The sequence below is a fragment of the Leucopleurus acutus genome, assembly GCF_964270905.1.
Source record: "Leucopleurus acutus genome assembly, chromosome: X".
Classification (NCBI taxonomy): domain Eukaryota; kingdom Metazoa; phylum Chordata; class Mammalia; order Artiodactyla; family Delphinidae; genus Leucopleurus; species Leucopleurus acutus.
This window is the reverse complement of record NC_139148.1, coordinates 96517821-96541559: the sequence shown is the minus strand read 5'-3', so window position 1 is coordinate 96541559 and position 23739 is coordinate 96517821. Positions and strand designations below refer to the sequence as shown.

The 23739-nt window shown below is 41.6% G+C and overlaps 1 protein-coding gene across 4 annotated transcripts in view; it reads right to left on the bottom strand.

The window, feature by feature from the left end:
- The window catches only part of PAK3 (p21 (RAC1) activated kinase 3), a gene marked incomplete at both ends in the record, with an annotated part of 87303 nt that overhangs the window by 7243 nt on the left and 56321 nt on the right, over positions 1-23739 (bottom strand). For all 4 annotated transcript variants that reach the window (XM_082864936.1, XM_082864937.1, XM_082864938.1 and 1 more), the window contains 5 exons: positions 9797-9993; positions 10496-10595; positions 12014-12131; positions 13879-13991; positions 14305-14353. In XM_082864936.1, the coding sequence (XP_082721062.1) occupies positions 9797-9993; positions 10496-10595; positions 12014-12131; positions 13879-13991; positions 14305-14353 (577 nt within the window). The remainder of the gene's footprint in view (positions 1-9796; positions 9994-10495; positions 10596-12013; positions 12132-13878; positions 13992-14304; positions 14354-23739) is intronic.

Here is a 23739-nt window from a genome sequence, read left to right as displayed (position 1 = left end):
CCTTTTTATTCTTCAGTCCTTCTTCCTTAACAACCTATCTCATCTTTAATCTCATCGTGGCATCCATTTTTCTGCTCTAACACAATTTCTGGTGGCTCCCTATGGTCCGCAGATGTGGTTTTCAGACTGGACTCTCCAAAACTCCCCTCAAGAGCAGCTAAGTGGGAAAAGAGGTGGGAGAGGGAGATGGATGTAGGGATTCTAGGACCCTGCACCCACCCATATGTGTTTCAATCAGAGAAGTACTTCTTTTTTCTTTATTTATGCATGCTTCCAGCAAGGTGTAATTTGAACCAAGGGATCACTATAGTTGTTTGAAAACACAGGACGTAGTAAAGATTCCTTTGCATGGCATAGAAGGTCCTCCATGATTTGGCCCCGCCTCCCTTTCTAGTCCTCATCTGTTCTCTTCTCACCCTAGAGCCCTGCTTCCCCCAACTCCCCATACGTACACACATTGGCCAAAACTCACATACTATTCATGCCAATTAGTTCATCATTCCCATAGTAAGAAATGCTCTTTTATATCTGCCTGAAATGCTGCTCCCTTAACTGCCTAGTAAACTTCTACTTGCCTTAAAATTTCTATTTCAAATGGCATCTCCTTTTTAAAGTCTTCTCCATTGCTCCCAGATGGATATGGTGAATAACCACCTCGATTTTCTGGGGACTGTCCTGGGTTTTACTACCGAAGGTCCTATGTCCCTCAATGCCAAGCAAACTGGGATGGTGGTCACCGTGCAGATAGAGTTAGTCCTTCCCTCCTTTAAGCTACTACAGCCCTTTGTTTATATGTCTGTTTTCACATTGTAGGGTGAATACTTGTTACTTGTTCACTGGTCTGTCTTCCTAGACTGTAAAGGTAGGAATTGTATCACAATCATCTCTGGATTTTATGGCAACTGGCTCAAGATAGGTGCTCAATAAATGTTTTTGTTGCTAAATGAAATGAGAGCCAAAATGTATAAATAAATCGAATTGAGCTGGGAATATGACAGACTTTACAAAGTATTAAAACTGAGAACCTAAAGTGAACTAGTAAACATATAAGAAGATATACAGAGAATGACAAAAACACCCTTTCTGAGTTGAACAGGCTTGGAATGTGGGAACTTCTGACTGGAGAAAGAGGTCCACGACATGGTGAACTGCTGTGGGCAAACCCACAGAGGAAGCGGAGACAATACGTCCTCTCTGGAACTTGAAACATAGCAACTTAGTCTTCTCTGACTGATCGTGAACAGAGAAGGAGCTCTTGATGTTTCTTCAGCTACATCATTAAACGAGGTCTGTTTAATTCTTCAGGTGAGGCAACATAGGCCCTGTGACCTTATTTATAATGTTAGACAGACAACCTTTGGCCAGAAAATGGTGTCTCTCTTCTTTGTGATACACACCTTACCTAGAAGTTTCTGGCGTTCCGGAATTTTTAATAACTCTGTATCACTTGGCGATAACACACAAACTTTGCAGTTTTCTGCGGCCCCTGATGTGCAACTAAATTTACCTTAGTACTCAGAGAAAACGACTTTACCCAGTTGGAGGAATAATTCAATTTGCCTTATTGTCAATTTCCTGGGTTAGAAACGATCAAAGTGGCCATCTTCGAAGTTACCACATTTCTCCAAAGGAGTCCCTTATAGCTCGATGGTAAAGGTAATTGGGTGCCTCTGACTGATTAGGTCTTGGCTCAGCTTTAGACTGCTCCTTTCAAGCATAAGAAACTGGCCACTGTGCTTCCCTGGTGGCGCAGTGGTTAAGAATCCGCCTGCCAATGCAGGGGACGTGGGTTCGAGCCCTGGCCTGGGAAGATCCCACATGCCGCGGAGCAACTAAGCCCGTGCGCCACAACTACTGAGCCTGTGCTCTAGAGCCCGCGAGCCACAACTACTGAGCCCACGTGCCACAACTACTGAGCCTGTGCTCTAGAGCCCACGAGCCACAACTACTGAAGCCCGCGAGCCACAACTACTGAGCCCACGTGCCACAACTACTGAAGCTCATGCGCCTAGAGCCCGTGTTCTGCAACAAGAGAAGCCACAACAATGAGAAGCCCGCGCACCGCAACGAAGAGCAGCCCCTGCTGGCTGCAACTAGAGAAAGCCCGCGCACAGCAAAGCAGACCCAACACGGCCAAAAAATAAATAAATTTATTTTTAAAAAAACAAAAGAAAAACTGGCCACTGCCAGAAAATAAAGACCAGATGAGTCTGATAATGTACATGCTCATTCTAATCTCTCGGGATTAATAGTGCTTGTCAGGAAACGTGGAGCAGGCTACGTGTGCTCAGGAAGCCACCCTGGGCAGCCCAAGCAACACCCAAGGTTGAGAACCACAGCGGGTTTGGAAGTGGGGGAGGGGTGGGCAGAGAGATGGAAAAGCAGGAAAGCAAAATGGAGCAGGAGGTAGAGGGGAAAAAAAGCTGTAAGAAGCAGAGGGAGCAGGAAAATACAGGACAAGGACTGGGGCCAAAGTACCATGGGGAGAGAAGGTGGTCAGTGGAGTGAAGAGGAAGAGAAATGAAGATAAAGGCTCAACAAATCAGGAAGGTCAAGGGGACCCGATCCTAGGATCCATTCTGCTACTGCCCCATTTCTCCGGTCCTTCTCACATAAAACTTCTCAAAACATCATCTGTATTTGGTATGTTGACCTCCGCACCTCCCATTTTCTCTTCAACCCACACCTAGTTTCTGGTTCCAAGATACCGTTTACCGTAATACGTTTGTTCCTATCCCACTTCAGAATATTGGAGCAGGAAGGGGCCAAGTCCCTGATTCTCTGGAACTTTTCCAAATTACCATATTAGGATCAAAATCCAGCTGGACTGTGATCTGATCTATGAAACATACATTACTGCTCACATACATTGGTTTCAACTTCCGTTTTATATGCAGTTCATCAGCTGAACAGCTCTGTATACCGTAACATGCTATTCTTCCCGATATACCACAGAGTGTGGATCATGGGTCCCTGCGACAGCTTTATCACTCTTTTGCTCTTCCCTGGCTTCTCCCCAAGATTCCTGTCAGAGTGGGCTTGCCCAGTCCCACATGCAGCATGCTTTGCATCATGATCAAGTGTCTTTCTTGGTAGGGAAAGGGGGATTTTTCCACTCTATGGAATACAGATTTAGTCACGAGATGATGACAGAGATGTATCCGAGCAGCTTTCCGAAGGTCACAACTCTGGAAGCACTCCTACAGACGACGCGTACTCAAACCCTGGCCCTTCTGGCACTCAGGGAAGGCTGTAGCCTATCTACAGCCTAAGAATACAGAATCAGAGTAAGAGACCCAGGAGTTTCCCCTTTTATTTAACTGAATTTCATGTGGAAGCTCGATACAGAAAACAAGTTAAAGAGGAACTATTCTGGTGGACTCGAGAGCCACATGACCTCCCCCCTGGGCCCCAAGGATCACCATGGAATTCTAGGAGTCCATGGAATTCGTAGAGTCCATCGGTAACCAATAATCTTGTCGAATTCCACTTGTTTGAAATGATAAGGAAATGGAGGTCCAGCAAGAAGTAATCTATACGAGGTCAGGGGGGCTCCTGACTGGCAGACCTGGGAATAGAATTCACTCTTTGACTCACATGATGCGTACCGTTGGCTGAGACACTAGATAGTTCCTTGTCTGGTCCCGTCACATTCACTGGCCACACAGAGATGAAAAGTGCTGATGGATTTTGCCATCTAAGTAGTGGGGCAATGCTTTAAAAAAGAAGGAAGGGGACTTCCCTGGTGGCGCAGTGGTTTAGAATCCGCCTGTCAATGCAGAGGACACGGGTTCAAGTCCTGGTCCAGGAAGATGCCACATGCCATGGGGCAACTAAGCCCGTGCGCCACAACTACTGAGCCTGTGCTCTAGAGCCCGCGAGCCACAACTACTGAGCCCGTGTGCTGCAACTACTGAAGCCCACACGCCTAGAGCCCGTGCTCTGCAACAAGAGAAGCCACCGCAGTGAGAAGCCCGCACACCGCAATGAAGAGTAGCCTGTGGAACATGTCATTTTAAATATACTGTAAAGACTCAGTTTTAATAAAAAGTTTAATATGAAAAAAAAAAGAGTAGCCCCCGCTTGCTGCAACTAGAGAAAGCTTGCACCCAGCAATGAAGACCCGACGCAGCCAAAAAATAAATAATGAAAGAAATCTATAAAAAAAGAAAAAACAAAAAAGAAGGAAGGAGGAAGGAGGAAAGCAAAGAAAAGAAAAGAAAAAGAAAGGAAGGAAGGAAGAAAGAGGGAGGAAGAGAGGTTGAGAGGGACGAAGGAAGGAAGGGAGGAAGGGAGGCGGGGAAGGAGGGAGAGAGGAAGAAAGTTACAGCAAAAAGGTCAGCCTGTTTTTGGTGATACTGTTAGGATGTTGGCTCTTGCAGCTACAGAGCTAAGACTGCCTTAATCAAGTTAACTTTCTCTGCCGAGAGGCTTATACAAGACACCTCAGAGTATCCTTTTATCAGAATGCAAAGGGTCTTCTAAAGTGATGTTGCAACCAGGTTGGAAAAGGTATATTTCAAAATGATGACAAAGGTCAGAAATTATCTTAATTGTCGAGCTAACCCTAATTTTCTTGGTGAAGTCATTTTTCACTGGCAAAAACACAGATTTAAAAAGCCATAGGATAAACATGTGAGTGGGCATTTGAGTGGGCATTTGAGGGGCCAAATGTCCATCATCACACTCTGTGATCTGTCCATTTAGAATGAACTTTGATTTCAACGGAGTTAACTACTTAGTTATAGGTCTGGTACCTATTAGGGCAATGGGCATATGCACCCTTGGCTTATTCCCAAGCCTTGCTTTAAGGACACTGAGGAATGATAAGATAATAAACAGTAGGATAAGGGACTATCAGTCATGGCCAACAGCAGGTCCCTGGTCACCACATTTGTCATCTTTCTTTGCCTCCTCTTTGCCTGGTCAGAGTCTCAGATTTTCGTTTGCTGTGGAATCAATTTCTCCTTTGGCTGTCTTCTGGGTCATAACTCACCAGTTTGAACTGTCTGCTTCTGAAGTACAATCTAAATGAGACTTGCAGCTTTCCTATGGCTACGTCCCATTTTCCTATGCTAAATTCCTGACAACCAATGATTCTTAAGAGCTGTCTATCTTTTGACAGGCAATATTTTTTTCTGATTAAAAAGAAACCCTGTTACTGTTCTATAGTTATTTTAGTTGCAGTTATCCCAACTCACCCCTCCTTTCAGGCATAGGTTTGCCCTCAAAGTAGAAGTGTCAACAAACCATCAATAAACCTTGCTGCTCCATAGTGGCTTACGGAAAAAGAAGGGAATGCTCCCAGCTCTTCCTGAAATACATTCAAAACAATATTGACTGAGTGCTAGCAAAGTATGCTTGCTTCTCTGGCGCTCAGGAAGTTTATGTCTGACTTTAATTCCAAATGAGCACCCGCCATCAAACCCAGACATTCCGATCCACAACACAGGTTCCAGCACTTTGGCCCTTAGCTGCTGCTTTTTAGTTGCTAGAGATTCTCTTCTTCTGCTTAACTCTCTTCTCTAGACATACAAGCTAACCAGAATTTCCCAGGTTCTATAATAAAAAAGAAGAAACTAACATGTGTAGTGCTTCAAGTGTGGGGACAGGGGGAGTAGGGAGCCACTTAATGTAGACAACAGGTCTGAATTTACACTTCTGCCCTCCCTTCTCTCTGGCCATACAGTTTCGGCACTCCTAATCATGAGTAGCCAGACTGAAGGCTTTCTTATCACCAATATGTGTTATGTACACAACAGCTAGCACATTGTCATGATGGACTCCGTTTGCAGGAGAAGCGAAATTGAAAAAGAAAATGGGCATATTATAGAGGTATATACCGAACTAATGTCATTTCTTTTTTGACAGCGTTGCTGGAATGGTAAATCAAAGAATGCCAGGGTGTGTCAGGATTTCAACAAAGTGACCCATGATACTGTTTTTAGATGGAAAGGAGAAATGTAGGCAGAATGATAGCATGCTCTTTTCTGGTTGAGCAAACATGCTCAAAGAGGGCTGATGAAGAACTGTTTTTCAATATAGACAGGGTTCCACAGAGCTTTGTATCTGCTCTAGGCCTTGGCGTGGGAACTTGACGTCATTTGTTCTTGAAGCTCCACAGCTGATTCCAACGTGTAACCAAGGAGGAGAACCGCTAGTACAGGATAGGCGGTTCACATACTATCCTAAATACTATTTTAAGCCTTCAGATAATCTCTTCCTGATACCGATAACTGTCTTCCAAAGATCCCGTGTTTGATACGGTTTCACAGATGCTTAAAGCAAGGGTAGAAAGAGAACACTCAAAGTTCATCTCAACTAGGATAAAGGGCTGGAAAATTACACAGAAAAAGGGCTTCATCCACAGGGTCCAGGAGGGACCTCAACTGGATGTCACTGAGACGTTTCACAAACACCAGAATCCCTCAAAAGCCATTGACAAGAACAGCCCCATTATGTGGAATGCGAAGTTAAAAAGAGGCACTCTCTCAGTGCTGAGGAATAAAAACAACGACAAACCCAAGATTTGTTTTATGGAAATGATTGTGCCTCCTTATTTAGAATCAGGTCATTATAATCACAGGTTTATAAAAACATAACTTCAAATTAACACAAAAGTTGGGGAGATGAGCAGTGTACCAACGTTTGATTTGCATATCCACAGGGAAAGTTCGATTTTAACTCCAGTCACTTTGGCAAACAAAAAGAACAAGGCACTTTATTATTGGAGGCGTCACTAAAAATGTCCGTGGGTCACAGAACGAGGCATCCAAGGCCAATTAACGTTGAGTGCAAAGACTTCAGGCAGTGAGGAACTTGTCTCTTCTCTGTCTCTGGAAGGGTATCAACCTCATAACATCGGCACAGTTAATAACTCTCTGACCTTTAAAAGGCATTTTATGAGCAAATTAGGTCAATTAGTACAGAGCAATTTACATTAAAAAAAAATCCCAACCACTTTATAACTGGGGCGGGGGGGAGTCGCTAATTCCTTGCATCAGTGGTATGTTAACAGGCAATATTTCAAGAGGGTTTGCTCAGTTCCAACGGACGCAACAAAGACACAAAAAAAGCCACAGTGAAATGCAAACAGCCTTCGAATGTACAGCCCCAGATTTTACCTTTAACCTCTGCCACTCAGTGTTACCTGTTCATGGTCATTTATACTAAACGGTGGAGGACTCTCCACTGCTCGAAGGGATGCGAGCATAGTCAGTGTGGAAGGGAAGTTCTTGGGGGAAGTGGGGAATCCGATCTCCCTTCATGACTGGGTAAAAAGTATTCAAAGGACCCTTTCTCACTTTTCTATTGATATATAAATCCCCTCCCCCGTTCTCCTTACAATGAGCTACACACTGTGCTAGGTGTTTACACGCATTATTTCATTTAGTTTTCACACTAACTCTGCAGGAGAGATATTGTCCCCATTTTACACACAGGAAACAGGCTTATAAAGGTTTTGAATGACTTGCTGAAGGTCACAGAGATGGCAGGTTGTGGAGCCGAGACCCACGCAGTTTTGCCTGACTCTGTGGGCCAAATGCTTTTCATATCAACATGCTTGCCTTCACTCTACCACTCTGTCTCCCTTCCACTTCCTTCCTTTTTTTCCTCCTCCAAGCCCAAAGAGGTGGATGAGTGGTGGTCTTGGAAGGATTTTAAAGAAAGAAGGGCTAAGCCAGTTCTCTTTTATACCTCTCCCAAAGTTCTGCGATTTTCAATTTCCCCACACATGGCCTGGTCACCAGGATCCAAGAAAACACAGGCTTCCAACAGGGTCATGGTATATCTTTTTCTGTCCAATCTCTCCAGGGTTTCAGTGACTACATTTTTCAAATTCCAAATCAGGGCATATAGCCGGGAACACTGGCTTTTATTTAAGAGAACGTGAGGACAACATATCTAAAATCAAAACTTAAAAGGTCCTTGTGGCGCCTGGCAGACAGATAGAGGGCCGGCACCATACGGACTTGGTGACTGAGTCTTTGGAGGTGGATCACACACGGAGAGGAAATCTTTGTCAGTGGAATTCAACCGGGTGGTCTTTCTGACGAATCTTTGTGTTACAGCCTTAATGTAGGCTTCCTGAACCTGGTGGTTTGTTAATCTACAAGTACTTATTTAGATACAAGGCTGTGGATCCTAAGAGACAAGCTGTTAATTATCAGCTCTAATCCTAGGCCAGAAGATGCCCATAAAGATTAAAACTTGTTTCCTTTTTTCTAACGATCAACAGCCTAGCTGAAGAGCGATCAACTGTAATTGGGGAACGAAGAAGGTAATAAATGCATTACTGAGACCACTTGCTTTACAGAGCCATTGATTTAATCCTTAAATTTTGCAGGTTGTAAATTACTCATTAGAAGGCAGAAAGCAAAATAGCCATAATCCGTTTAGTGCCTCCAAACTCCAAAGACTTAGAGGAGGAAATCCATGGAAACAAGAGACCTGATGTGTTCTTTCACTGCTACTTCTTAATGGGCAAAGGTGGTTAAACAATAAGGACAAGCCCATGTAATTACCCTGATGCGCTGGTCCATAGGTCAGGGGTGGGCTTGATTCAATTCATGGAGGGCTGACCCACAGATGGTGGGAAAATGCCCCTTCTTTTTCCACTCAGCCGCATCGTACCTCCAGACTGTTTCATGAGACCAGAGCAACAGCCCATAGCATTCATTAGGGCATTCACTCCTATCTGTTATTTTCTAATCAGTGCCGGGACTAGGACAAGAGGCCAAGTACCAGAGAGAAATTAGAAGGGGGCGAAGAGGAGGCTGTCCCCCTCTCCATACATGGGGAATGCAGCTCCCAATTACAAAATGTTCAACTGCAAAATAACTAGATAATTAGTCTGTAGGTTTCTTTACATGTACAGAAAGCCACATATATTTCGCTTGAATATGGACCTTATAAGCTTAACGTGTAAATACTTAACCATTTACTAATGGTTTTTGTATATACTAAGGGTAAAATTCAATTTTAGACGCTTAGTGGTAATGAAGCGAACAGTATGCAGGATGCCTTCGGCACTGGCACTCTGCACGGGTTTTGAGATCAGAATTTGAATGAGTGCATATTTCCTTTTCTCAATAGTGTGATGCCCTTCATATATTGGGTATATAACATAGCTTCTGGCTCACCTTCAGGCTTTATTCAACAAAACAGCTACTGGCTCCCTTCTGTACTGAGCAACCTCTGATTCTGCAGTAGCAAACTGAGTTACCCAACACAAACGATTTCTATTCATTTTCTACTTGACAGTCTAATAAAGTTTGTGATGTCACCAGGCTGTGTCTATCTTGTGTTCCATTCACTACCCACCACGCTGCTGTTGCTCAATAAGTCATTACCGATAATGAAACAAAATCTAATTTAAAACATTATAGCTGTTCTGGAAATGTGTTTATTTACTTTGTTAAAGTAATTATAAAGTAAGTGTTTCCTAGATAGATCATTTAACCATGGCGTGTGATAAAAATACTGTTTTCTTCCCACATCTTGCTTTAAAAGAAAAAAAAGCTACATTTTTTTTAACAGCAGAAAGCTATACTAAAGAATTTTAAAGACCCCTGGCATTAGAAATAGCGATATCGAAGCATTTGAAGTAACTGTTGAGACATCTTAAGAGAAACAGGAAATAACTCCAAGTAATTTTGAAAATTATAACTTGAAGCTTCTAGGTCACTTGTCCCATGAAAGACCCCATTCTGGCCACTTTTAGTGGAGACAAGAAATGACATTTGGCTTTTTCCCTTTCCTGGGGATGAAGTACTTGAGTTTTCTTTCGACTTACCCTGAGTGGATTTTCATTAAGGTAAGGGGGTTCACCTTCTACCATTTCAATCGCCATAATCCCCAGAGACCAGATATCAACTTTTGGACCATACGCTTTTCGAGTCACCACCTCAGGTGCCATCCAATAGGGAGTTCCCACCATAGTACTTCGTTTACTCTGCTCAGGGGTGATCTGGGCACAGAACCCAAAATCAGCTGCAGAGAAGAAAAGTCAGTTAAAATCAGCTCAAATTATTTTTCTTTTACAAGAGGTCACTTTCAGATATGGCCATACTTTCCTTTAGTTAGACTCTGAGCTGCTACAACTGCCTGGCTCATATCCTTCTGTTACCTGACCTCTCAGCTGGTCCAGATTTCAAACGGGTCTGAAATAACCGACTGATGTGATGTCATTTTTACTAGACCTCAATCTGGTTCCCTCCCCACACTGTTCCCTCTAACGTATGGAATCTTTTCGTTTTCTAATTAGGTATTTGTCATCCAGCAGATGGAAGCCATTAGAAATTCTGAACTATCGAACCCCCTAAATCTGGTCACGATCTACAGGAACACATTAGAAAAATTCTTTACCTCAAACTGGACTCTAAATGCCTTCAAACCCATCACTTTTAATAGCCCTTTTCTTCTCAAGATAGACAGTAAAAGAGTAGAAATCCCCTGACACTCTCTCAAATGCCGTCTGAACCATAATACCTACTCAGTTTAACAGAGCCATCCATCCCAAGGAGAATATTGTCACTCTTTATGTCTCTGTGGATCACTTGGTTTGAGTGCAAGAAATCCAAAGCTTGGAGGCACTATTGAATCAGGAAAAAAAAGTTCTAATTATATCACAAAAATTTGTTTAGATGTGCTTCATTTCTAGATAAATCTCGGGCAAGGGCATAATCTTATGTTGTTGGGTGAAATAAATTACTAAAGGTTTTCAATGCCATTTTGAAATCATGTTACCATTTACATCAGTGATGCAACTTAGCGTTATACATGTGAAAGCTCCCGACTCAGACTTGGACATGAAGAGTGATGGTGTGATAAGTAGCACTAAATCATTAATACAGCCACAGGAACCAATGACTATAATCATACTTTGACTTACTTATCTGGAGGATGTGGATTCAGCTTGGTCGTTTACAGATACAGTAAGCATCTGCATCTGTGATGTGATTTCATGTAGTAGGTCTGGAGTGGAACCCTGGAATCTGCATTTAAAACAAGTGCCCCAAGCTATTTCTGATGGACCAACCGTCAGGTCTGGGAACCACTTCTAGGCTCTGAAGTAACTATAGGTACTTGTTTGGAAATGGCTTTGCATTGTAATACTAAAAGACGGAAACCACAGGCTAAAGGTTGAAGAATCCCCTGAATATTTTAAGTTTGATTAATTGCATGAATAGGAAATATATGTGTTTGGTGGATATGTGTGCCTACTGGGAAGGAGGAAATTTAAGTGAACAATTTAAAATAAAAAAACAACAAAAGACCAGCTGGAAGTGTTTGGTTTTGTTTTACTATCATTGATTTTCAAGTTTCAGTGGGTCAGAGCTCCTCCCTGTGTCTGTAGAAAACCTCAACGAATGGGGTAGAGGGTAACACCCAAGATGAGACTCCAATGAGGAGTGTTTTTTTTTTTAATACTGAAAAAATGAATATAATAAAATATCCTTCGTTTAGCTTTAAACTAGGGATATGCCACTGTTATTGGAAAAGAGGCAGACGCTCAGACTCACTGGAGGGCTCCACGGGAGGTGAAGATTGTACTGTGAAAGCAACTACTTTCTGGACTGAGGGAGGACCTTGTTTAAACTGCCTTCTAGAAAAGGATTGGATTATAATGTGGTCTATGTTATACATGGATTACATTGCACGTGCAAGGCAAAATAACTGTCATGTAAAAATTCCCCCCAGTCAGAAAGAAGTTCCATGCCAACGTTACTGTTTTCCATATTCACCAAGACTCCAGCATGCCGGCTTAGATATGGTACCTCGTGAATGGCATAATAGAACTCAAAAAGATCCACAGCAAAGCAGCTAAAATAAACAAAGGGGCTGGGGAGGGAGGGTTAGGATTTAAATTGGAGTTAGGCTCTTCAATTGTTTTTTAGTACAAAAGATGTACTATTGCTACTTTGATGTTACAAACATTCTGAATAATCAAGGATAAAAAACTGTCAATCTTGGTGTTCTCATCAACCAGAGAAATGTTCTATTTTCTTACCTCTCTGCAGACGGCTGCTATCTGTCCTTCATCCATACAGGTCTCTGTGACCACGTCAGTCAAAGAGCCACCAGCCAAGTATTCCATGACTACCCATAGTTCATCACCCACTAAGTAGCTACAACGAGAGAAGAAAAAGACGTTGACTCCGGCCTAAGGAAGTGGAGACCCTTCTATATTTCCATGGAGAAGGGAACGTGCAGTTAGTCTCTGCTTTCGGGCACATTACATAACAAGAGGAAAATATCAATAATGCGTATGAGACACTTCCTTAACATTAGAAGAGAATATGCATGGAAATCAAAGGATCATCAGATAAAAGTGCACCATGGAAGGAAGGAAAAGAGCAAGGAGGCCTCTGGTGACTGACTACTGTCAATCCTTCCATTGTAAAAAGCTAGTTTCAATGAACAGGATCAGTGAATAGCCCTTTTGGATAACTCAAGCCACAGTGTTGATTTCTTGGACTGAACTGACCCATGGCATACAGTTTTACAGGATAATTTATTCAGATCTCAGCATTATTTTTGATTCTACTCAGTTAATTACAGAAATCTCTTCAGGTAGTGGCTGAATCAAAGAGACTCATGTTGGCAATGGATTTACTGGGCTGAGGTCTCTGTTCTGATAGAAGTCGGTTATGACATGCCCATTATCTTGAAGTAGTTATTGAGGGACACAGCCCAAGTGATCAAATATGGAGAGGCAGGCCACCAGAGCAATGTGGGCAAATTCAAACCCCTGGGATCATCTGAAGGCACTTTAGCTCTTCCCCTGCTCAGCAAGAGAGAGAAATCACAGTGAATGGAATGACCCCGACAACTCTACCCTGCCCCCAGCTTAACATCAATATGAAGCAAGCCTTTCTATTCAGTGGTGCCCAAACTGCAGCGCCCGTAAGATTCACCTGGGAAGTTTGTTCAAAAGGAAATTTGTCATTAAAATGCTCATTTCATAAAAATGAAATCTCTCATTAGTGATGGAGAACAGCCTAGAAATCTGCATGTTTTAGAAATGCGGTGTTTACAAAATTACAAAAGTAGAGTGAAGTCACTCTGCTGCAGATGGTCCCTAAATGACACTTTATGAAACCCTGATTTCGACCATAAAACCTGACCCTCCTTCGTTTTGCCCCCCTTTGGCCTCCTTCTGTACCACTCACTGGTCTACTTGGCACAAAACACAGAAAGCAAGATCTTAAACTCACTGAGGTTGTAGACCTGGTCTTGTTTCCTTTGTATCCCCTCAGAGTACACAGCACAGTGATGCTAAACAAACACTTATTGAAACTGAATGAGACAGATGTTAAACCACAACTGAAGAGTTAGTGCTGTCTTTAAATGCCTATTAATAACCCACTGCTAATACCGCTGATGAAAGAGACATTAATTACCCGGTCTAGGAAAAAGGTTTGAGATTAAAGTCTCAATTCCCTAGACCTCACTGTCAATTCATCACAAAACACCCATGAAAGCAGGGCCATTGTAGTCTGCCTCCTTTACTTAGATAGCCAGAGACTGTACTGACTCCAAACAAACACTTGATGAAACGTTTAAAACACCACAGCTCTCTCCTATATGCAATAGCCTACTTCCTGGCAATAGGGGGTCACAATCCTCAGAAGGAAATTACACAAACTGCTCATGTTTAGAAGCAAGACCATAAAATGTGTCTTCAAATGTTTAATGCGTGGACACAGATAACTGGGTGCAAGTTTAGCAACAGATCTGATACTCAATATTCTGTAGCATTTGAGAACTATTTGTAGAATGGATGCTAAATGAATAGATCCTAAATAAAAATAATTGGCCAAGAAAATGATATCCCATAAAGAAAACAAGTACATGATGAGAGAAAACACTTACCTATCTAAATAATTAACAATATTGGGGTTCTTATTTTCCCTCATGACCAGAATTTCATTAATAATTAATTCCTTTTTGGGTTGCTGTTGAAGGTTCATCTGCTTTATGGCCACCTGAATAATGATTAAAACGCAAGAATGAATTACCATCATCTGACTAAACACAAACAGCCATATTTTTTGGAACCAGTGTCAGGCATACAGATTCTTTATTTTACTAAGCTCTTCCTCGATGCCACAAACCCACGCTCCTTTTCTTTGGTCAATCATGAATTCGTCATTCACTTCAGATACTCTGGACGCCAGTGAAGTAAACATATGTCAACTCAGTGCTACCCGTTTTTTCAGGCACAGATGCCGTCGAAGAGGAATTCTGATCAATATGAATAAAGGAAAGTAGAAGTCAGAATTGAATGTTAACACTTACCTCTTGTCCTGTGGCGATGTCTAGCGCTGTATAAACAGTACCTGATGCCCTGTGAAGGTGAAAATGATCAAATGAACAAGCAATCAAAGTGTTATCAATATATTTGATTTGGAATTACATGTAATCATTTTCAGGAGAGGGAAATCAGAAAACTCAAGATGAAGGATGAAGTACAAAAGGAACAACCACTTTGTATAGTAATTGCTCCCCAAACTATCATGATGTATCTCTTTTGGTGGGCCAGGAGCTCCAATCAGATTTCCTGTGTGCCACGGAACTAGGCAGTCATAAATTGAGCAAAATGGCCTTGTTCCTTTCAGGAAACTCCTGGAATATTTTGAACACTCCTTGGACGTTGCACAACCAACCCTGCAGTCCTTGATTAAATACCTTAGGAAAGATTATATCATCTTTTGCTTAGGCAGCTGTAAATTAATCTTTGTTTTTAACATATGGACAGAGTGGCTTTTTTCATATATTTCTAATTCTTAAGAATATCTTTGTCTAAATGAATCACTCCCAGTACAGGCACTTACTGCACTTACCTGCACTGTAGCTATACAAAGCAATAACAATGTGGCTTTATTGTTGAGCCATTTTGTTCTTTTTGTTAAATTTCGCAACAGCTTCTATGCTTAGGTTTCACTCCAGCCCACTATTGTCTTAAAATCTATCATTCCTTAAGTCTTAGTAGTACTCATGCTTCTATTCTAACTTCAGTTACTGGGGGTTCCCTTGCTTTGAAAATAGAAATTGTCTAGTAAAGCTGAATTCACAGTAACTTCCTGTGAAACGCACATGCGTTCTGAACCACCTCCCTACCCCATCCCCATGAAAAAGGAAAAGCCTAGTCAACTGCATTGAAACATTTGTGGTGAATAAAGGAATTAGGATAGAGATCAGTTCTATGACTCAGCAGGCATTGTAATGCTGCTACAGTTAAGATCTAAACTTTCTGGTAATTGCATTTTCTCCTTTGCTTTCTATTTATCTCCCTTGCTGTTTTGTTTTCTGAGTCCAGGAGGTCTTTCCTTATGTCACCCATTTCCTTGTTATTCTTCTCCCTTCTCCCTGGATTGGCCAAACTACTTCTCACAGGCCTAGGAAGTTTACATTACCTGCTCCTAGGGAATAAGATGGGTGGCGTAGTAGAAGGAATATTTGACGGCTAACGGAGATCTGAGTTCTAATGTTTGCCCTAATATCAACAAACTATATGATCTTGAGGTAGTCACTTCCCCTTTCTGGGTTTCAGTCCCCTCACTTGGAATACAGTGATCACAGTAACAGTAAACGTGTGTTGAGCGTGTGGTGCGTGTCAGGTACTACACTAAGAACTTAATCTTACGCAATCCTTACCATGTTTCTGTAAGGCAAATGCTTTCACCCCCATGTTACACATGAGGAACCTGAGGCTCAAAGAGGTTAAGTAATCTGCCCAAGGTTATATAGTTTAAAATCCAAGTCCAGCTGACTCTCTGACCTATAAAATACAGGAAAGGGGCTACTTCATTTGTAAGGTTCGTTTATTCCACGGTCTAGAATCTAAGAACTCTACTGTCCTCCTCACTCGGTGTGGGTATTTAAATATCTATTGGAACGAGAGTGAAAAATCATACTTAATTAACAGATGCTACCTAAATTTGGTAATTTCAGACATTCCTTAGGATCGAGGCTTACATTAAACAAATCAGTCTCAATTTTACGTTTGAGATTCTGGGTTCAGAGCACATATTTGGTGCTCAAGAAGTATTTGTTCAATGAACAAACTAATAAAAGTCTTTGCAAGCCAACATGTAATTGAAATAAAACCGTTCCTTTCTGTGAAGGAAACATTTCTTCTACTTAAATCTACAGATAAGCTGTCAGACATTCCTGATTTCAGAGGCCAGTTTGTGATTTGTCCTTCTGAATTCAGAATTGCCTGGGTTCAAAGGAATAGATCACCTCAACCTGGTGTGTATTTCAGCTGCATAAGCCCTGAGCAGCTACTTAAATCTATTTGCAGAATGATTCAAAAATGCCTTTAGTTGGTTTATTCCTATATCTGTAGCCAACTTGCACAATTCCTTCAGAGGCAAAAAAATTGATGGCATCTGCAAAATGAGCACCTATCTCATTGGGCTACAGAGAATCGAATGGCACAATCTATATAAGCATTTAGCCTTGTGCCCAGATCAGAGCTGATACTTAATAGGGTAACTGCTATTTAAAAATTGTTTTAATTTTAGTTGAAGTACAGTTGACTTACAATGTTCTGTGAGTTTCAGGCGTACAGCAAAGTGATTCAGTTATACATATACATGTATCTATTCTTTTTCAGATTCTTTTCCCATATAGGTTATTCCAGAATATTGAGTAGAGTTCCCTGTGCTCTACAGTAGGTCCTTGTTGATGATCTATTTTATATACAGTAGTGTGTATATGTCAATCCCAAACTCCTAAAGGTGGGGGGGGGAGATGGCAATATTATCATTTGTCGCTGCCACTGCTGTTATTGGTTTCACAGTAAAGGATGACATTTACTGAGTCGTTAGTTGGCCCTTCCCAATCTCCCAGACAAAATATCCTTGCTAGTGTCTGCCCCTATTTTCAAAAAGGACAAAGGCCAAAGCTGACCTATTTGGACACTTTCTGGAGCTCCTCCGTCCTTTTCCCCCCCGTTAGAAAAGTGGTTTTGCCTTTTTCTTTAAGTATGGAATGTCTTTATCAAATGAAGCCGCACGCAGAAACCCTCAATATAAAATGGGAGCTGTTCAAGTTAAAGCTAGGGAGGGAAGCTCTAAATTCCTGCCCAAGTGGCCTTCCCCTTATTCAACCCCTCTGCCCCCCACCCCCAAGTCCATTTCCACTGGCCTAGGAGCTAAAATTGCGATTGACTTAGAGTACAAGGGGGATTAGTCTTTAGCATCTCCAGAGCTTTACCTTTCAAATCCTTGGTTTTTTACTCCCCACCTGCCTCAGCATTTCATTGTCTTAAAATTGTTAGAGTACTAACCCTGGAATCCCAATAGCCAGGGTTTTATGGCATTCTGTGGTATAGAATTGCCACAAATCCCCACTCCACAGGAGTTTAAAGACCCTGAAACTCTAGAACGTAGGTTATTAACTCAAAAACGAGCTTTTCTCCTCACTTCCCCTTCCTCCACCTTATTGCATATATGCCCTTGTTGGGTGGGAACCATTTCCCCCTTCCCCCCAACTCTTGTTCCCAGTCTTATAATGGTGATATCCTCCCCTAGCCCACTTCGTACCGCCTATCCCCACACCAAACATGTTGTTAGGCATTTGGAATTCACTGCTCTGACCAATAAGTTATTGATTGGCCCAACTTCCAGCCTACGTCGTAGAATCCTCAACACAAATGCACAAACTCAGGTACGAATCCGCAGAGTAGAACTTAGTGTCAGCACTCCTAGCACTTCTCTGCACCCCAGTTCTGATGCCTGTCCATATTTCAGCAATTTAAGATTCAACTGGTATAAATGTGAATCTCTCTCGTTCTCTTATTCACCTATTAAAGCACTTTTTGGCCGCTGAGGGCTTAAGGAAGTAGGCTTCATCCCCATCTACTCAAACCTCCCTGGGTTCAAATCCTCCACCCAATTCCTAGTTGTGTGATCCTGGGTAAATAATTTAACCTCTCTGTGGCTCAGGATTAAAGGAGGATTAAATGTGTACAGTGTTTAAAACCAGTTCTGGCATATAGTAATTGCCTAACAAATAATAACAATAATAATACTTATCATTATTATTAGGTTAATTGCTACCTAATATATTCATTAAGTTCCCAAATTGCAATCTGTGGATCACTATAAATCTTTTTAAGTATCTGGCGGTTTCCAAGATATCTTGGTGTTTCAAATTCATAACAGAAATTTGATATTTACCTGAGATGAAGCTAATTAAAATATCACACATATTTCCTTTTAGCTAGAATTATATCAACTTGTGATTACAATACATATCTCATGCTGGTCAAATTCTTTAAGTAGCAGTTATATGTTTTCTGTTTTTGTTTTTTTGCTTAGTAAAGTATGGGAAGTAAACTATAATAAAATATAGTTTAATAGTTATTATTATTCACAATATGGAGTTCACAAAGACAAATAATTGAAGGAATCCTTGGTGGGGAAGTGGGAAGTACTCTCCTTATAATAGGTGATGCACAGTAGTGTGTACTCCCAAAGAAACAGTCTTTGAGCCAACAAGATGCCACAGTAATTCCCAAAAGACAAGTTTTGCTACAGCTGGGGTATGTTGAAGTATCTCAATGGGTATCTTTATAAAATCTGTTAGTCACTTTAATAGAAAAAAGTCAGTACCATGCAGCACTTTAGGCAGTAAGGATGGCAGAAATCAAACAAAGATGGCAGTTAAAACGAATTCTCTGGTGTATTGGGGATGGTGTGCTAAAATGGTCAAGACTGTCAATTTGATTTTTATGCCATTTAATTACACTGATCCCTTTTATCCTTCACCGCGGGCTGCTCATTGCGGTGGCTTCTCTCATTGCGGAGCACGGGCTCTAGGCGCTCGGGCTTCAGCAGTGGTGGCACGTGGGCTCAGTAGTTGTGGTGCACGGGCCTAGTTGCTCTGCGGTATGTGGGATCTTCCTGGACCAGGGCTCGAAGCCGTGTCCCCTGCATTGGCAGGTGGATGCTTAACCACCGCGCCACCAGGGAAGTCCTTCATTGTAGTTATACTGAAGCCAAATTACTATAGGGAGAACATTTGTTTATGATGGGGATTTTGTTTATTCCAAACCTCAGTCCTTCAGATGGTATAAAGAAATCATGCCTCATCAGGACTCAAGGGAATATAGAGATCATCCAGTTTAATCTCCTCACTACAGATGGAAAATCGGAAGCACAGAGAGCTGGGGGGGTACGCCCAAGAGGACACAGCTAGTAAGTAACAAAAACCTCCTAACTTCGAGCAAGAGATCTTTTGGTGAACCTAGGAATTCAAGTATTCAATTCAATTCAACCGTAGTTCAGTGAACTATGATTCAAGAATGTTAAACCAACAGATTGCTCAACCGTTGGGCCTCATCAGCAATTACAGCGTGATGTATACTGCTGGCATCACACTACATGCTTTATCAACAGTTTCTTCCTGACCTGGCCAAGCACTTAATATTCAAATGGAAACACTGGCATCTAGCCTAAAGGGCCCAGAAAGAAACAAAACAATTCACTATTTCTCCCTTTGCCTCCCAAGACAAGTGAGTTTAATTATCAGTAATCTTCATCAGGGTTTGATGTTTCCCGCTCAGAGCCAATGTCAAGCCATGATCATGAGTAGTTGCCAAAGCAGCAACATGGTAGGACTTATAATTTAGATAAATCACTCTGATTTCAGCATAGAAATATTGATAGATTAGAGGAGGGGAAGAAGGGCAGGCCAGTGGGGCTAGGAAGAAGCTCATGGTCTGGGAGAAAAAGGAAAGGGCAACAGGACTAGAGGGCTCAACGGGGTCCGAGGAGAGCCTCATGGGAATAAGAGGGAGAGAGCCAGAGGATAGGGCATTATTCAAGTATAAGGTTTCCTAAGTATAAATCTGGCGCTAATGAGATCACAGTCAGGGATTTAATCCACATTTAGGTTGGTTATTTTTTACATCTACTTTGGCTTCTACTGCTGCTGCTGCGAGAAAACGTTGTATCATTGATTGAGCCTCACTTTCTGCCTTCTCTATGTAAATGCCATGAGCTCACTTAATGCTCACCCTACACAACGCTGTGAGGCCAATTCTATTATCTTCCTTCTACAGATGGGGGAAGTGGAACTGGGAAATGGTAAGTAGCTTGCCCAAGGTTACACAGTTAGAGTCAGCAGCTGAGCTCAAAAATCCATTGGTTTAATGTAAAACAGATAGCTAGTGGGAAGCAGCCGCGTAGCACAGGGAGATCAGCTCCGTGCTTTGTGACCACCTAGAGGGCTGGGATAGGGAGGGTGGGAGGGAGATGCAAGAGGGAGGGGAAATGGGGATATATGTATACATATAGCTGATTCACTTTGTTATACAGCAGAAACTAACGCACCAGTGTAAAGGAATTATACTCCAATAACGATGTTAAAAAAATATACTAGTACAATTAGAAAATACAGGAGAACTTTTAAGTAATAAAATTAATAAATTAAAAAAAACCCAATATACTGTAAAAAAAAAAAAAAAAAAGCATTGGTTCGACTCCACAGCCCATGCTCTTTTTATTTTCGTCTGCAGCTTTCATTTTTTATTTATTTTTGTATTTAAAAATTTTTTTTAATTAAAAAAGTTTTTTAAACATCTTTATTGGAGTATAATTGCTTTACAATGGTGTGTTAGTTTCTGCTTTATAACAAAGTAAATCAGTTATACATATACATATGTTCCCATATCTCTTCCCTCTTGCGTCTCCCTCCCTCCCACCCTCCCTATCCCACCCCTCTAGATGGTCACAAACCACGGAGCTGATCTCCCTGTACTATGCGGCTGCTTCCCACTACCTATCTATTTTACGTTTGGTAGTGTATATATGTCCATGCCACTCTCTCACTTTGTCACAGCTTACCCTTCCCCCTCCCCATATCCTGAAGTCCATTCTCTAGTAGGTCTGTGTCTTTATTCCCATCTTGCCCCTAGGTTCTTCATGACCATTTTTTTCCCCTTAGATTCTATATAAATGTGTTAGCATATGGTATTTGTTTTTCTCTTTCTGACTTACTTCACTCGGTGTGACAGACTCTAGGTCCATCCACCTCACTACAAATAACTCAATTTCGTTTCTTTTTATGGCTGAGTAATATTCCATTGTATATATGTGCCACATCTTCTTTATCCATTCATCCAATGATGGACACTTAGGTTGCTTCCATGTCCTGGCTATTGTAAATAGAGCTGCAATGAACATTTTGGTACACGACTCTTTTTGAATTATGGTTTGCTCAGGGTATATGCCCAGTAGTGGGATTGCTGGGTCGTATGGTAGTTCTATTTGTAGTTTTTTAAGGAACCTCCATACTGTTCTCCATAGTGGCTGTATCAATTTACATTCCCACCAGCAGTGCAAGAGGGTTCCCTTTTCTCCACACCTTCTCCAGCATTTATTGTTTCTAGATTTTTTGATGGTGGCCATTCTGACCGGTGTGAGATGATATCTCATTGTAGTTTTGATTTGCATTTCTCTAATGATTAATGACGTTGAGCATTCTTTCATGTGTTTGTTGGCAACCTGTATATCTTCTTTGGAGAAATGTCTATTTAGGTCTTCTGCCCATTTTTGGATTGGGTTGTTTGTTTTTTTGTTATTGAGCTGCATGAGCTGCTTGTAAATTTTGGAGATTAATCCTTTGTCAGTTGCTTCATTTGCAAATATTTTCTCCCATTCTGCGGGTTGTCTTTTGGTCTTGTTTATGGTTTCCTTTGCTGTGCAAAAGCTTTGAAGTTTCATTAGGTCCCATTTGTTTATTTTTGTTTTTATTTCCATTTCTCTAGGAGGTGGGTCAAAAAGGATCTTGCTGTGATTTGTGTCATAGAGTGTTCTACCTATGTTTTCCTCTAAGAGTTTGATAGTTTCTGGCCTTACATTTAGGTCTTTAATCCATTTTGAGCTTATTTTTGTGTATGGTGTTGGGGAGTATTCTAATCTCATACTTTTACATGTAGCTGTCCAGTTTTCCCAGCACCACTTATTGAAGAGGCTATCTTTTCTCCACTGTATATTTTTGAGTCCATGCTCTTAACCACCATTTCATGTTCTGCTATAGATCTTTAGCATTTTTACAGCAATGCTAAGTGCTAAGTGCAACTGTGGTACTTCCCAAAGCCCACGTTTGTATGTACTATGCTAAGCCACCTCCCTAAAATATTTCTCTTGCCTCTAATTTTCTATTCGCTTAGTCCATGTGCCCCCCTGTGAACCATTTAGTTTGTCCCTGGGCACGATAAGTCTGATTCCTTTGGCATAACCATACAAGATGGTTCTTCCGTTTTCTGAATCAATTAAGATTGGTCACGTGGCCAAGAGTGAAGTGAACCCAGAATTAGTGCTTAGGACTGGACTTTATCTTCTGCCGAGTATTTAAGATACAATTACTCCTTATAGGCCCCTATGTAGAAACTGTCTCACTGTATTAATTCACTTGATATAAAAATATACAGATATATTTTTCAATGCTACCATACATTTACTTGTTTTGTTGAGACATATGTCCTTTAGGGCTCCGGAATGGTGAGGAACAGCGTTAGTACTACTTGCAATAACTCTGCCAGAAAGGGAAAGATTCAGAGTGTTTTCTATAATTTGCCACTCAATTAAAAACTATCGGGCTTCCCTGGTGGCGCAGTGGTTGACGGTCCGCCTGCCGATGCAGGGGACGTGGGTTCGTGCCCCGGTCCGGGAAGATCCCACATGCCACAGAGCGGCTGGGCCCGTGAGCCATGGCCGCTGAGCCTGCGCGTCCGGAGCCTGTGCTCCGCAACGGGAGAGGCCACAACAGTGAGAGGTCCGTGTAACGCAAAAAACAAAACAAAACAAAACAAAAAACCTATCACTAAATTAAAAACAATAAAATTGCACAAAAAATCATGTTATCTAAGTCCCTTTCTAAGTACGCAGAATGTAGCGAGGGTCAGGGGGTACAGTTTTTAACTACTAGGATTATAAATAGTAATGGAATTTTTTGTTCTTTAGCTAGGGCATGACCTTTCCCAGAGTATTCATGATCCTCTGATTTTAAATAGAGCTGTAACACATTATGGGTGTGGTGCCAGGGAGCTCAGTGGATTATAGTCCAGTGATAATGAGGCCACATTTACAGGCCTTAATCCCTGGAAAGGCCAGCTAACTCTCAACTACTCGCTCCAACATTAAGTCTAAGCAGCTGTTTCCCAGTGTGTGCCACTGGTTTCAAGAGGGCCTAGACAGGAAAGGGGGGCGGGTGGCTTAATACAAGCTCATTACTATGGCTGGAAAAAACAACTTGAAGTGCAAACTCTGCTAATGGTGGTTGACTGAGTGGCATCATCTTTCTTTACAAGGGACAGCACACAACACAGGGCATTTAAGAGCATTAAGTAGAACAAAGAGCATCTTCCATTGCTCCATAAACATTGTTCTTCACAAATGCTAATGTATTTCCAATCCCCTTCATCACAAAGCCTATTATGAAGCTCAGACTACATCTATTTAGTGCCTCATAGCTGTGTTCTACCTTGTACGGCCCAAAATAGATCTGATGAGGAAGCAAATACTTTTGGGGTGGGTGGTCTCACCCAAAGAATCGCTTCTGTAAGCACTCTAGACACCACTTCTGCTCTTGCCCACAGTTTCTTGAGCAAAGAAAAACAAGTCAGAGCACTTTATTCTCAGCACTTATCCCTGAGTTCTATGCTGTACACTACGTTGTCAGATTTGCAAAACAAGCTGTTATTCATCAAGTCCTTTA